This window comes from Meles meles, chromosome 1, assembly GCF_922984935.1.
Source record: "Meles meles chromosome 1, mMelMel3.1 paternal haplotype, whole genome shotgun sequence".
Lineage (NCBI taxonomy): Eukaryota > Metazoa > Chordata > Mammalia > Carnivora > Mustelidae > Meles > Meles meles.
The window spans coordinates 170,530,308-170,546,267 of NC_060066.1; the positions used below are offsets into that span (position 1 = coordinate 170,530,308).

Below are 15,960 nucleotides of genomic sequence, written 5' to 3' on the forward strand. Positions count from 1 at the left end.
ACTCTGCTGAGGGTATTCCGTCATCCCCATCTGCCCCTGCTTGTTAATGTTCACTTGGAGAACCTAATCGAGGTGTTGTGCAATTTCCCACTGTGTAATCACACATTTTCCCTTTGCAACTATAAGCAGTAGGTGGGAAGACACTTGAAGACCATCAGGTGTCTTCTCATCGAAAATTTCCCTGGATTTACCACTTAGGGATGGTTCTTGCCTAACGAAACTTCATTCTGATGACTTCAAAATGTTGGCTTTATGCCCCACACCCCCTCTGTATATCCCAGATAGTAAGACAGCTTTCCCTCCTTCCTCCTCTTATCTGTTATCAGTATCGATTCATGGATTGTTGCCCCCCCCGCAGTGGTTTATTATTTATTACCATCCTTAAAATGACATTGGTGTGTAAATTATTCCAGATTGGGCCAATGACTGCACCTCCGAGGTGGCTTCTGTATCCTGTGACATGCCCCCATCATTTGTGTTTGTCTTGAGCACTTCCTGACTTGCTGGAATAACGAAATATTTCAGGCTCATCTTTTCACCGGTTCCACCCCAGCTCTGAAATCAGCCAGCTCTCCAAGAACCCCTGGTGCCTTTTACTGGGGAACGGTAGTGAAAAGCCAAAATCCAGGTGTTAGGGATCATGTTGTTCCTTGGGTGTCTTTGCTCCTGGACCCGTTCAGTGGACAGAGCTAGGAGATGTGTCCATATAAATGCATGTGTGTGTGCATACATAGACAGATGGATGCGTATTTCATAAATCATGAGTTTGCCGGAAATGTCCCATTTCCAGTCTATCCCCATTGTATTTTTCCTGGCTTCATCCTTTCCATAATTTAATGTCTCTTTCATCGTGAGAACTGGGCTCCCAAGAACATCAAAGAATTTACCCCTTCACTTAATCCTGTAGGACATCTAAAATAGTTTTGTAATTTGCCCAAAACACTACCCCCGCCCCCAAGCCCAATAGAAGAAGTTTGGGGGTTGTTTGCAGCTCCCGCTGCTACAGCCCTGCTGAAGACTGAGTGTAAACAGTGAAATTCTGTGTTCATAAATTATTTGGATTAGTTCTTTCTCTCTCACCCCTTTAGAGACTGTTTGTGATGTTAATTTGATACAATTGGATTAATTTGTCTCAGTCCACTTCCAGTCTGAACCTTTCCCTCACTTCCCACCCCTGTGCATTTAATTTAATTTTCTTCATGTGGGTAGAACAGTGGGCTTCCAAATGGGGGAAATAACGCAAAAAGCTCGACTCAGAAGTATCACCCTCTGCCACATCCTTCCACCCAGACACCTGGTCATTCCCCTACCCAGATGCCCCTGTGTAGTAAAATGACATCCTGGTGCCCTGCCTTGTTTATCCTGTGTTTCTTTATGTAAAGACAAGCAGATCTATGACTCTTTTCTTTAATCTTCCAAATATTACATCCTTGGGGATAGTCTTTCCATTTTACCGATGACGAAACAGGCTCTTCATCTGGTTGGTTACAAACTCTTGTGCCTTGTTAATAACCTGTTTTGGATGCTCTATAGTTTGGACAAAGGGAGTAAAATGCCTAAGTCCCCAAACACGCAGGTAGTGGCATGCAGCTTTTAATCCCAAAGTTTGCCTTTTGGGAAGACTGTGTTTTCATCTGTGTTTTAAGTCCAGGTTATCTTTTTGGACTGGAATTTGCATTGTTCCTAGCACATCACCAAGTGACGTGCTGGATGTGGGACGTGGCTTGGGGGTTTTCTTGTTTTGTTTCTGTTTAATTTAGGTGAAATGCACACAAAATAAAATGAACATTTTCAGCATGTACAATCCAGGGGTATTTATTATGTTTATGATGTTGTGCGACCACTGCCTCTATCTAGTTCCCAAACCTTTTAACACCCCCAAAGGAGATCCTGTACCCATGACGCAGTCCCCTCCCCTCTTCCTTGCTTCCCTTAGTACCTTGAAACCACTGATCTGCTTTCCATCTCTCTATGGAGGTATCTGTTTTGGATCATTCATATAAATGGAATCATACATTGTGTGACCTTTTTGGTTTAACTTCTTTCATTTGGCCCTCCTGTTGTCACAGGCCATCCACATTGTAGCATGTAGCAATACCCCATTCCTTTTTATGACTGAATAGTATTCCCTTGCATGGACAGACCACATTTTGTTTCTCCACTGGCCAGCTGATGGACATCTGGAAGGCTTGGTGGGGAGGGAAGTTGGGGAGAAGAGTAGTTTGTACCCTGACCTGTGCTGTGCTACTTAAGAGCCGTGTGACCATGGACCCCCTACCAACCGGCTTCTGCTTTCCTTTATTTGTTATAACTTTTCAAGTGGTTGAAAGATTGAATAAAAGAAGTTCATAGTAGCATATCTGCCAGATAGCAGGCCTGCCTAAATGCTGGCTGTTGTACAGTAGGATCTTATGAGGGGGATGGGTGGGGGGAGAGAAAGCACAAGCTTGTATTACAGTAGGTGTTTTCGTATGTGTTTGTTCTGTTACGGATGCTCAGACCTTTATGCTGCTGCTGCTGCTGCTGCTACTTCTTCTTCTTCACTTTTAAGGCCTACGTGTTTTCTCTGCTTTGTTGTTTGGCGTTTTTTTTTTTTTTTTTGCCCCCCTCCCCACCAAACTACCCCCACAACCCCTCCCCCCCAAACTCACTGAACCCAGGATTTTACATTTAGAAGCAGGGCCCTAGACAGAATGCCTGTAGTAGAATGTTACATAATTCACATTTAGATTTGAAGAGCTCATTATAAAAAAACCTGACACACTTCAGGAATATTAAATTACTGCAGATTGTGTGGAGCAAAGAAACATTATTGAAGCATTTCACAATTCTAGGCGAGTCTGAATTTAACTGATAGGGTCTCACAGCTTTTACTGGGGGAAAATGATTTCAGTTGTCACGTGGTTCCTGGCCCTTGGGGGACTTTAATCTCCTTAATTACAAAGAAACAAATTTCCTAAATAATTTGGAGTTACTTCACAGCATTTTCCCAACCTCTGGCTTTTGGAAAATTAAAGGGGATGCCAAGACCCGGGCTGTGGTAGCTTCTCTCCTTACTGCGGCTTCCTTGTTGAAGTTTTTATTTGAAATAATGTTGGTTTCCTTTCATTATTGATATCAGGGTGTTCTTCAGAAATGCACAAGCAATGCTTTATAACACTTGAACACAGTCCTAGTTTGTTGAACAAGCAGTGTTGGAAATACCCACGAAATGGGGAGAGGTGCTGTATGGTGCTTTATGAAGTTGAAGGGGAAAACACAGCCTAGTTCCCATCCAGTTTTATGTAGGAACTTTTTTTTTTTTAAAGATTTTATTTACTTATTTGACAGAGATCATAAGTAGGCAGAGAGGCAGAGAGAGAGAGAGGAAAGGCTCCCTGCCGAGCAGCCAAGCAGAGAGCCCAGTGCGGGCCGCCATTCCAGGACCCTGGGATCGTGACCTGAGCTGAAGGCAGAGGCTTTAACCCACTGAGCCACCCAGGCGCCCCTATATGGGAACTTTTAAGAAGGCTTGAAATTGGGTAAAATCTGTATATTTCAGCTCATTCTATTATTTATGTTAGGTACCTACTGTGTACAGAACCAGCACGATGGAAATATCTTAGATTCTATCTTTTCCTGCACTGTCTTTACAAGGAAGACTTAACCTGCCTTAGTTTCATCTTCTGTAAAGGGAGAATAACAGTATGGACTGGAGGTCACGCACTGCCACGTGACCTTGAGCTATTAACACAGGAAGTGGTTGGCGCCTCATCTTTTTAAAGTGCTTTCCAGAAGGGGTACCAGGTACTCTTCCAAGCATGTGACGGGTGTGGTCACACTTCATTTTCCACAGCGGCTCCCTGTTACCCCCATTACAGAGATGGAGACGCTGAGGCAAGGAGGGGCTGAGTAACTTCCTCAATATCACGTTGCGTATTGGTGGCTGAAGCTAGGCAGCTGGCCAAAAAGCGGGTTGTAACATAAGTAGGGAGAGGGGCGCCTGGGTGGCTCAGTGGATTAAGCCACTGCCTTCGGTTCAGGTCATGATCTCAGGGTCCTGGGATCGAGCCCCACGTCGGGCTCTCTGCTCTGCAGGGAGCCTGCTTCCTCCTCTCTCTCTGCCTGCCTCTCTGCCTAGTTGTGATTTCTCTCTGTTAAATAAATAAAATATTTAAAAAAAAATAAGTAGGGAGAAATCCCGTTGAATAGAGAGATCAGAAAACCTTTCTGCCTACAATACTTTGAACTCAACCTTGAAGGGTCAGTAGAATGTCAAGGCAGACTTGAGAAGAAAGACTGAAGGAAAGGTAGCAGCGCAAGTTACAGCTGGAGATGTGAGGAGGTTCATCGCCTCCTTACCAGACTTAGATTTCCTTTTATTAGTTGGGCTGTTCGTTGCCAGTCTCCATGCCTTTGCACAGCTGATCCTTCTGCCAGAAACAACCAACCATTCATTCATTTATTATACATGGACTTACTGAGTGCCTGTTGGTCCTCTCTCTTATCCAGTTGGCATAAGGATCATTCTTTGAGACCCCACAGTATAGGGCTCCTCCTCTGAGAAGTTTTTGTTTTTTTGTTTTTTTAAGATTTGATTTATTTATTTGACAGACAGAGATCACAAGTAGGCAGAGAGGCAGGCAGAGAGAGAGGGGGAAGCAGGCTTCCTGCTGAGCAGAGAGCCGGATGCAGGGCCCATCCAAGAACCCTGAGATCACGACCTGAGCCGAAGGCAGAGGCCCAACCCACTGAGCCACCCAGGTGCCCCACCTCTGAGAAGTTTTAGTGACTCTTCCAAGCAAAGGAGAGTCCTTGCTCCTTTGTGTCCCAGTGTACCTGGTGTCTGTGTGTGTGTTCCGGTTGTGTGTCCTGCAGTCCCTTACCTGCCTGACATCCTCGTTAGACTGAGCACCTGTGAGGACAGGAATAAAGAGTCCACACTCCTAGCCAGGGAGCCTGCACAGTAGCTCTCTCTTGACCTGAATGAGCCCGCATTTGGGCCTGGCCCGTCGTAGGTTCTTGGTCGCTGGCTGTGGCCGTGAGATGATCAGTATTATTAAAAAACTTAATTATGTCCATGTGGGGCTTTGTGGCTCTGTCAGCTCCTGTAGGATGTCGTCTTCTGTCAGGGGAGAGGTCGGGAAGTGGGGGTGAGGGCTAGTGGCGTGGTGCAGCTACATGGCACAAGGGTGGCAGGGAAGGTTCCCGTTTCCTGTGTTTGATTTCACGGACCCCATTCTAGGAAGACAGTTTTGCATTTTCTTTAGTTGTAGCTTTGGGTCCTATCGTTGAGACATCATTCAGGGCCAGCATCATTTAAAAAAAAAATCGCTTTTTAACAAATAAATAAACCAAGTATCTTTGGCTAAGGTGAGAATTTCCCTATTATCGGGCCTTCCTATAATTAATTTTATTGTCTTTTTATTTAAGTATAAACACACGGTGTTCTGTTAGTTTCAAGCGTATGGTAGAGTGACTCAGCTGTTCTCAGGGCTCATCACAGTTAAGTGTACTCTTAATCCCTTCACCTGTTTCACCCACACCCCCCCCCCCCCAGCTCCTCTCTGGTAACCCCCAGTTTGTTCTCTGCATGTAGTGTGATTGTTTGCCTCTCTTCTTCTTTGTTTTGTTTCTTAAATTCCACCTATGAGTGAAATCACACGGTGTTTGTCTTTCTCTGATGTAGTTCACTCAACATTATACCCTCTCGCCATTTTAACAACATGGACGTATCCAGAATGCACAAAGCCTTCCTACAGTTTTATGTGGCTTTTACATTAGATCTAGTTAAGCCCTCCTTAGTTGTCATGATTAAGAGGTTTGGTTTACTGTTCTTTTTGAGCAGAAACTGGCATTCAGGGTCGGCCTTTCTGGATTCAACCATTCTGGGTCTGTGGGATGAGCTCAGAATTGGCTTGCACAGTTTAAAGACCCATTTCCAGCAGCTTTATCTTCATTTTCTTTAAAAATGGGATAACTAGTGAAATGTTTATTTTCAGCTGAACTCTCTCCGATGTAACGCTCAGATAGATGGTCACTGGGAAAGATGGTTGATTCGACACAGGAGATACATTCATTCAATTTAACTGAAATCAAATGAGATAATGTATGTGAACCCGTAGCTGAGGGCAAAGTATAGAGTAAGTGCATAGTAAATACTCGCTGTAATTGAAGTGGTTGTATTATCATTATTATCATTATCCTCTCTTCCCAGCACAGAGTCTGGACTTAATAGTACCTAGTAATGTGCGATGCATATTTATTAAAGAAAGAACAGAATGAGTGGCTGCCTGCTTCTTCTCTTTTGCGCCCCACATTAAATGCTGGTCTGCTCTTATAGCTGAGGAAAAAGCTGACATAAAAATTGGCTGGCTGGAAAGTTTCTCAGCCCCATTTGTCACCTTACCCTTGGAGCCCAATTGTATGTCAACTCCATGTCCCCGCTGATGCCTGGCAGTGAGGGAGAGACCACAGGTCACTTCCCTATGATCTGCCTTAGCCGCCATGGCTCTGATCAAGCTTGGCTGATGGGTGGGTGCCCTGTTGTTGGAAATGTCTCCACGGGGTTGCTCAGGAAATACTCCTTTGCTGTATTTTCTGGGTGGCATCTACTGCTTGAAAGTAAGACATCGTGGAAAACAAGGAGTTGGGTTTTGTCCTTCTTGGAAATCCAGAGTTTAAAAGAGATCTGTGTCGAGTTATGTACCTAGGTTGAGAGTCCATGTTTCAGGTAGACCTGTCATTCCCTTTGCTACAAACCCTGTCAGTGGCTTGATGACATCGAGTGAGCAGTTTGTACACAGAGACCAAGGTTTTCCTGGTTTTGTATGTTTGACAGTCTGTTTTGCCACCCCCGACTAATTTCTCACAAAGGTGATGATTCTGAACGTTCTCTTGGCTTGATTCACAGCGCTCGGAAGGAGTGAATGAGATGTGCAGCTCGGAGCGTTGTTTCTGAAGGGAGGAGTCGTTGTCTTGAAGAGGAGTCCTCCATGAGCCTGGCCGAGGCCCGGGATCTGTGTGAAGTGGACTAAGGATTTAGTAGGATGTCAACTGAGACAGAACTTCAAGTAGCTGTGAAAACCAGCGCCAAGAAAGACTCCAGAAAGAAAGGTAGGGCTGTTTTGTTCCTTTCTTACAGGCTGTTTATCTGTGCAGTGTTTTATCTCTGGAATGATTTATAGCACTGTCTTTGTGATGGCGTATGTTTTTTAATGGGTGCTAGCATTATTTGCTGTTTTCTGTACTCGTAGTGTGTATTTTAATGGCTCTCCATTATGCCTTGGGTAAAATCCAAAATTATTTTCATAACACATAAAACCCTTCCTGGTATGCGTTCCACCCATCCCTCCAGTGAGCAACGTCTCTGCCAAATCCTCCCACCCTCCTTATCCAACCTTGTGTATCCTCCAGGCATTCTGTCTCTTGGGGTTCACTTTCACAGGTTCCCAAAGTTTTCAAATTCCAGCAGCACCAGAATCACCTGGAAGGCTTGTTAAAACACAGATGTTGGGCCTCATCCCCAGAATTTTCGGGGTTCAGGAGGTCTGGGGTAGGGCCCACACCTGCATTTAGAATAAATTCCCCAATCGTACCGACGCCGTTGTTTCAGAGTCCAGACTTTGGGAACCACTGGACGATTAATCTAGCGTGAAATCCTTTGTCACTCCCCGCCTGTTCCTAGGCTGGCTCCCACTTAATCTTCAGGTCAGTCCTTTCGTTCCTCCCCACACTGGGTTAGTTGTTTTTGTTTGTTTTGCTGCAGGAGCACTTTGTTAGAATCTCACTTTATTCAAAATTTCCCGTGTTTTTGTTTATCAGCTGGACCAAGCATTCCTGCAGAGCCAGACCTCTCATTCACCCTTCAAGTCCAACACTTGGAACATGCTTGACCCCGAGCGGGCACATAGAGACCTGCTAATGAGGACTGGCATGCATAGTATGATAATGAAGTAACTCTCTCTCTCTCCGTGTTTTCTGGAGAATTGGGTCCCGTGGCTTTATGACCATGCCTTTCAGGATGCTTGTCTTCCGGTTGCAGTTAGGCGTAAGCGACTTCGTGGTGTGTGTTGTCTTTCTCTCCCTCATCTTCTGAGCTGCACAGAGGAGGATTAATAGACTTCTCTTTCAGGTCTTGAAATCTGTCAATATGGGCTTGCAAACCAGGATGCACTCGGTTGCTTTGTATAGGCAGTGATTTGTTTGAGACACTGCTGTGCCTGCCCCGTCATGTCTCGTGATGGCATTTGTCTGACACTCTATAGGAAACAAGGGACATAAATGTAATACACAGGCAGTTCCCAGACAGCCAAAACCTCAGGAAGGGTGGTAAATGTTGCTTTGGATGTTTATTTGAAACACAAATATTTTGGAAGCAGTCTATTTTATTTGCTAAAACTTAATGTAAACCTTGTATTTCATGCATCATGGTCTAAGAATAATAGAAGGAAAGCAAGTCAGTGAGAGAGCAGGTCTTGGGAGAACTACTACATGGGGAAGAAAGATTGCAGAGCATGATAATGCACTAGAATTCAAATGCTTTTTCAGTGAAAACTGACAAGTTATATTTTTGCTTCAGATTTAACCTTTCCACTAAACTTGTGCTCTTGAATGCTTAATGCATTAAAAATTGAATCTTACTGAATATCTTTTCATTCTTAATTTTAACATGCAAAACCAGGAGCATTCTAAAATGAGGATTCAGGTTTTCAGAACATTGGCTTAGTTGAAGATTTGGGATGGGAGTATGAAGGTGACTTTTTAGAACCTCTTCATCTTCATGTCTTACAGGACTCTAAAATCAGCACGATACATATTGCAAGGAATATCTCCTCGTGAGTGGCCAGTACCACAGAGTCTGGACAGGCAGACCTAGATTCAGATTCTAGCTATGCCAGCTCCTAACTGTGTGACCTTAGAATGTTACTTAACCTCTCTGAGCATCTGTTTTCTCTCCTATAAGTAAGGATATTATATTAAAGTTCAGAGGCTTACTATGAAGAATAATTGAGATAAGACAGATTAAATACTTAATATAGTACTTGGCATTTATTAAAGGATCAACAAAGAGCCTTTTTAAAAAAGATTTTATTCATTAATTTCACAGAGAGAGCAGAGGGTGGGGTGCGGGCGGAGCAAGCACCAATGGGGAGAGGTAGAGGGAGGGGGAAAAGCAGGCTTCCCCCTGAGAAGGGAGCCTGACTCGGGGCTTGATATCAGGATCCTGGGATCATGACCTGAGTTGAAGATTGATGTTTGACTGAGCCAAACAAGTGCCCCAACAAAGAGCCTTTATGTATGTTTTTCCTCTTCCTTTTCTCTTTTTCCTTCCCTTTTCTCCTTATCCTTCTCTCCTTACTACTTCTTATCTCCTTTCTTCCTGTCATCTCTCTCCATTTCCCTCCTCTCTTCCTTTCTCTCTCTTCTCCTTTCTGTACTCTTCTTCTTCTTCTTCTTTTTTTTTTTTTAAAGATTCTATTTATTTATTTGAGCTAGAGAGAGAGAGAGACCACGAGTTGGGGGGAGGATGAGGGAGAGGGAGAATTAGACTCCCTGATGAGCAGGCAGCCCAACTCGGAACTTGATCTCAGGACCCTGCCAAAGGCGGCCATTTACCTGACTAAGCCAACCCACCCAGGTGCCCCTCTGTGCTCTTCTCCTCCTCTTCTTCATTTTCATCATCAGCATTATACTGTTTTCTCTTACCCATTCTAGAACCAAGGGGATCTTAAAAAGTATATAGCTGATTTGTCCCAAAGTAAGATTTTACAATTGTTCTTAGCTTTGTAACAGTGATAAACAATATGCATTCTTGATAGACTTCTCTGGCTCAAGGCATCGTGAAAGCACACACCTACATTCAAAAAGGGAGAGAATGTGCTCACAACAGGATTAATTTATTTCTTACTCTTCAGTTTTCCCTGTGGAACTTTAAGTATTCTTTAAAGCAAATGTTGCTGACTGAGCCAAAATATGTAGAATTTTAAAAGGAAATGTTAACAGTTTATTGATCTTGAATCTTGATTATAATAGCATTACTGAAGTTTGTTACTAATTCTTCCCATTCCTCTTTGATTTTCTATGGAGGCAACGTAGAACCTCATAAGTAGATTTATGTCTTCCTCTCTGATCCTTAAGTAATTCTTTTTCTTGTCTTATTGCATTGGCTGGGTCTGTCACTACAATATTTAGTAATAGGAGGTATTCTTAACTTGATCTTCAATCCTGAATTTGAAAATTGAATTTTGCCATATGCTCTTTCTATATTTATTTCAATGATTATACATATTTTTCCTCTCAGTTTATATCGCAGTGGATTTTACTGATAGATTTTTCTAAACTTCATTTCTAAGGTAAATATTACTCTTTCATGATACATTATTTTCTATGTATGGATTTGATTTTTTGATATTTTACTTAGGATTTTGATATCTATATTCATCAGCATGATTGGCATATAACTTTCTTTTCTTGAAGAATCTTTGTGCCTGGTATTAGTTAAAGTTTTTAATTTCATACAGTAATTTTTTTTTTTAGTGCTGAGGAAATACTGAATAATATTTAAGCCCTTTTCTGAAAAAATGGTTTTCTTTTTTCAGTAATTTTATTTGACTTTTTAGAAGGTATATATTCTCTTAACTGAAAATTAAAACAGAAAATCAAGCATGCCTAATCCCATTACTCAAAAATAACTGCTCTGGACTGTTTTCAGGATGTGTGTTTGAGATCAAACTAATTCATACAGTTTCATATCCTGCTTTGTTATTTGACATTATATCATAAGTACATTTCTCATATTATTACATGATATTACAGACTAGAGGGGGTGTTTTTGCCCCTTTGGCAAGATTTAGATGGTTCCTGGGGCAGATATTTTATTTCCTAGAAGAGAATACCTGACAATACGGGTCATCTATCAAGAGGGAGAGTGGCATAAAGAAAAGTTAAGAGGCCCTTTAGAATTTCTCACAAACGTATCACCCGCTTCTTTAACCCAGGCTTTTGAAAGGAAGTCAGAGAGTTTCCAATACAAGTCACCCGGGGGCATATTTCACCATAAAATGCATTTCTCGACAGGCCCTATAGGAGACATAACCGGAGTATTCACAATTCAAATGAGGAAGACTTGAACGTAGTAAGAAATAAAGTTGTTTTCTTCATTTCATTTTTATTGGATTGTGTTACTACACATGCAGCTTGTCCAACGGTGCCTATTCCGGCAGTGGAGTTGATGGAGGACGGGAATGTAGAGTTTCAGGTTCATTACCTGCCATCAAAGGGGGAGAACAGCTGATGCGATTCTGATTATTTATAAACCCGGCACCAGGCCACCCAGTGGAAGACTGTGAGAGAGGAGGGGTCCCAGGTGAGCAGGTGCAGAAGTCTTTGGGGACAGTGCCCAGGGGTTTCAGTCAGAGCCACCTGGCCCCAGAAGGGCGGGGGGGGGTGGGCGGTCATCGTGGGTGAAGGTCCAGCGTGGGAGCCACAACATGGCAGCTGCCTGCTAGCATTAATTTTTCTGCCCTTTTCCTTCTGAGATCACAGTTCAGCACTGTCCCCTGATCTTCTAGAAACACCTGCAAATAAACTTACTCACTTTCCATATATTAGAGTTATGTCCAAGGATCATTAGTTAGCAAAACAATAACAACAACAAAATGCTACCTTATTTCCTCCCTAAAAGATTCGGCCCCGAGCATCCGAGCCCTGATGGGTCTAGGAGAAGGTGGTGGTCATACGGCACATGCATTAGCTTTGGAGCCCCAGCAAGCTGAGTTTTAGCCCTGGCTGTGTGCCTTAGTAGCTGTGTGAACTATTGGGAAGTTTCTTTTTTTTTTCTTCTTTTTTTTTTTAAATCTTTTTATTCTAAAATTTTATTTATTTATTTGTCAGAGAGAGAGAGAGAGCGCACAAGCAAGGGGAGTGGCAGGCAGAGGGAGAAGCAGGCTCTCCACTGAGCAGGAAGCCCAATGTGGGACTTGATTCTAGGACCCTAGGATCATGACCTGAGCCGAAGGCAGCGGCTTATCCAACTGAACCATCCAGGCATCCCTACTGGGAGATGTCTTAAAAATTCTGCTTAGTTTTGGTTAAGGAATGGTCTCAGTAATGCCATAGGGGTTCTCATCCTTCACTTGGTCAGTTAGCCCAGGAAGCTATCCTATTAACTAGGGCTTACCCCTGAGGAGCTTGTAAAGTGCCATCACATTCATCATCTGATTGGATCCTTGGGACTGGGGTAATTAATTAAAAAAATCTTATTATGATGCCTGTGGTGCAGAGCTGCTATTTTCCTGCCTCTGCCTGCTGCTCTTGCCCTACAGGGAGGCTGCCTGCCATCTGCCAAGACCTTAGCCCGGGGCTCCTGCCTCAGGCCACTTCCGCTTTTCCAGCTTCCGTTTCCTCAGGCACCAGATGGAGGCGGAAATTAGATCTGGGCGACCAAATCTGAAACCTAGAGGAAGCATTAATGAACGAATGAGGTTTTTTTGTCCACAAGGATTTATCCAGCCCCAGTGTGAGCCCTGCTGGCAGTCAGTGTTCTGTGGAGAGAGAAGTTTCTGGAAAGGAGACCCTGACTGCAGGCAGTTCATGTAGTTGGAAGACCTTCCACCTCAGGAGGCACTTCTGATTTTTTATGGTTTCATCCTTCCTTGAAAAGACCTGTTCTCTGCTTTGCAGCTTTGATTCATTCTCATCCTATCACTACTCAAATGTTAACGTTTTGTTTTTACCCCACACTCATATTTGTTCCTTAAAATATGGCACGTTCCTCATAATAAAAATATTCTTAAACTCTTTTCACGGCTTTTCTGACTTAAAAGCAAGTGAGTTTTCATCTTCATTAACCCGCATAAGACAATATTCTAAAGGAAACTTGAGTAAGTTCTCTAGAAATGGAGAAACAGAAAGGGTTCTAAGGAATTTACATTTGGAGGCCAGCTGGAGCCTCTTGCTCACAGATGAGCTTCTCGAAAGAAGGACTTGCCGCTGGTCACGCCTTTGGGTAGTGGCAGAGTCAGGGCTGGAGGCCAGGAACGGCTCCCGTGGCTGGTGTTCCTCCAGCTCCTCAGGCTACAGACAACTTAACCTTCTTGGGATTGCCCTCTTGGCGTGTTTGTTCCCTCTTCTTTACACTGAAGACTCCTGGAAGAGGTCATGCCTTAGAAGCAGATGAACTTAAGTTTGATTTAAGACTTGACACGACGTCTACTTGCATGTCTCAGGCTAGCTACTCTAACCGTCTGAGGCTCAGCTTCTTCATCCATAAAACAGGGACAAGAGCACCTATCTCAAAGTGCTGTCATGAAGATTACGTGAGTGACTAAACCTACAACACCCAGCATGATTCTCTGTACATAGACCCAGGATGAAGAACTTTGCCTTTCCCTCCAGCGTCCCAGCTCCTCACTCAGCTCCCAGAGGCAGCAGGTCTCCTAGTGCTGTAGGACATAAGGGAAAAGTAGAAGGCGCCCTTTCCTCCAGAGGCACCTGGGGGCATCCCTGAGAAGAAGGAACTGGTTCATCTTCCAGTGGATGCTTGTTTCAATAATAATGGGGAAGGCAGACAGGAAGTACAAAGGAGAACGGACCGTGTTGTTAAGCTATAGATGTTTATTAATAGCCATCATTTGTATTGTGCTTCCTGCCTGCAAACCATTTTAGATAAACTGTCCCCAAGGAGCCCAAATCTTACATCGCCCCATGGAACACATGAGAAAATAACGTTCAGAAAGATCAAGAGACTTGCTCTGGGTCATGTGGTTTGTCTGTGTAAGCTGGAAAGACCTAGGTCTGCCAGACATTAACGTCTGTGTGGTCTTCCCTGAAAACATGCTCTGGGTTTGCCCTGTGCCTTGCTGCTGGAGGCTGGTGGTTCCAACAGAATTACAGGGGGGGCTGCACTCTTTTTGGCAGGGGAGGCACAGAAACCGATGCAGCACATCACACAGATTTATGGCACCATTCTGCCTTGGCAGGGTTTTGGATCTTGGTGTGCTAATTGTTCTCTCCTGACTCTGTGATTTGCAGGCTTTGGAAATTCAAAATCCAGGATTTAATTACATGATGACATCAATTTCTCTGAGGTTGATCCATAAAGCTCTGGGGCCGAAGGGCTTGGGAGGGAGGGAATACTGTTTTGGGTCAAGAAGTCCAGTCCTTTATGGTAGGACTGGCTGTCAGATCGTATGATGTGTGGTGGGGAGAGAATTCTGTACTCTCTGTGAGCACATGGTCTTGAATTTATTACAGGACACATCACTCACTCTGGCCATTCCCTGAAGACAAACTCATTTCAGGTTTCATTGGTGACTTAGTTCTGGGCTTCACTTTAACTGGGTCCTTTATAAGAAGTCAGGCTTTCTTCAAGCCCTCCTTCACATCCCTTTCTTCCCTGAATGTGTTGCATAACCCCAGCAGCGTACCAAAGAGGATAACACCCCAAGCAAGCCCTTTGAGATTTGGTCCCCATGTCTTTGTCACTTGGCGTTCTCTTACCCTGAGCCACACCAGGCTTCAGTTCCCAGAACTCACCTCTGTGACCTCTGTGTGTCAGTTCTTTCTACCTGGGTCATCTTTCTCACCCTGTCTATTCACTGGGCCAACTCCTGGTCAGGACCCAACAACCATTTGTCTGAGCCACCATCCTTGACGTTTTGAGCTTCATAAGATTCTCAATTAATCGCTGACTGTCAGCCCCCGTGACCTCCTAAATGTCTTCCAAAGCTGTCCATGCTTTCTCTCCTCACAGTTCCTCTCCCAAGGACAGTCCGGGCTGCCCTCGTCTGCCATCTGGATTGTTCTCACACCCCTCCTAAGGGGTTTTGGGGTTTTCAGGCTTTTCCATCTCCAAGCTGTTCTGGACACTTGGAGATTTGATCACGCCTCCCCTCTGCGTCAGACCCTTCAGGGAGCAGCTCTGAGTGCCCCCAGAGTGACATCCACACTGCTTCTCATGGTGTCCCAGAGGCTGCACCTGGTCCAATGCCTCCTTATCTCTCTGGTCACATCTCTCCATGCTGTTCTGCCGTGATTGTCCATTCTGTGGCACAACTATATGAATTTCAGTTCCCTGATCATACCATACGACTGTTCCTATTAGGGGTTTGGCAAATCCTGTTTCTTCTCCAAAGAATACATTTTCCTTTATTTATTTTCAGAGCTAACTCCACTTATCCTTTAGTTTCAAGTTCAGAATTGCTGTCCTCAGAAATGTTTTGGTGCCCCGTTGCAGCCCATGTCCCTGACCCCCAGCTGCAGGTCATGACTCTTTTGCGTGCTCTCAGACGTCTCATGTTGCTCACTGTTACCTATTTTTAGTTTTTTGTTCATCTGTGTCACTCATCAGGCTGGGAGTCCTGTGACAGCAGGGACCATGCCTGTCTTGTCAATAACCACGTCACTTCTACCACTGAGCACGGTGTTGAAAGATGCAGCAATGTGGGCAAATGAATAAGCAGGTGAACGAATGAATTTATGACAGAGATAAGCCTCCTTCAGCTGGATTTGTGAGGGGTTCCCTAGCACCCTGCACTTCCTCAAATCACCCCACTTGCCATGGTTCTCCTATCGGTTTTGGCTTATTTTTCTGTCTCTACTGTTAGCCCTAAGCTCCTAGCACAGCACTCAGAACATGGTGAGTACTCAGTCCGTGTTTGTTGAATTGGTGATCATGTGGTGGGGCCAGAGTAGGGGGATGATCTGCACAAGGAGAGAGAAAATGACAAAACACAAGCATCTCCCCGAAATGCTGGCTCTTGAGATTCTTATTATGTCGCCTTGAAAATTCCTACCATTCTGTGAACTACTTCTCCTTTTGTGATGTGTGTCCAATCACGTCTGGTGCCGTAATTTAGCGTGATGTGGGCCATATTGGTAGTAAAGCTATACGATTTGCCATATTAGTTCATCCCACTGCTTCATTAAGCTCAGTGTGCTGCCCGTGGCCGTGGCTGGGCTTGAATTTTGATGTTGGGA

General features: G+C 44.1%; 1 protein-coding gene across 6 annotated transcripts in view; it reads left to right on the forward strand.

The window, feature by feature from the left end:
- Positions 1-15,960, forward strand: part of DAB1 (DAB adaptor protein 1) — a 1,148,653-nt gene that overhangs the window by 862,548 nt on the left and 270,145 nt on the right. For all 6 annotated transcript variants that reach the window (XM_046006944.1, XM_046006943.1, XM_046006941.1 and 3 more), the window contains one exon: positions 6,893-7,095. In XM_046006944.1, the coding sequence (XP_045862900.1) occupies positions 7,029-7,095 (67 nt within the window). In that variant the 5' untranslated portion in view covers positions 6,893-7,028. The remainder of the gene's footprint in view (positions 1-6,892; positions 7,096-15,960) is intronic.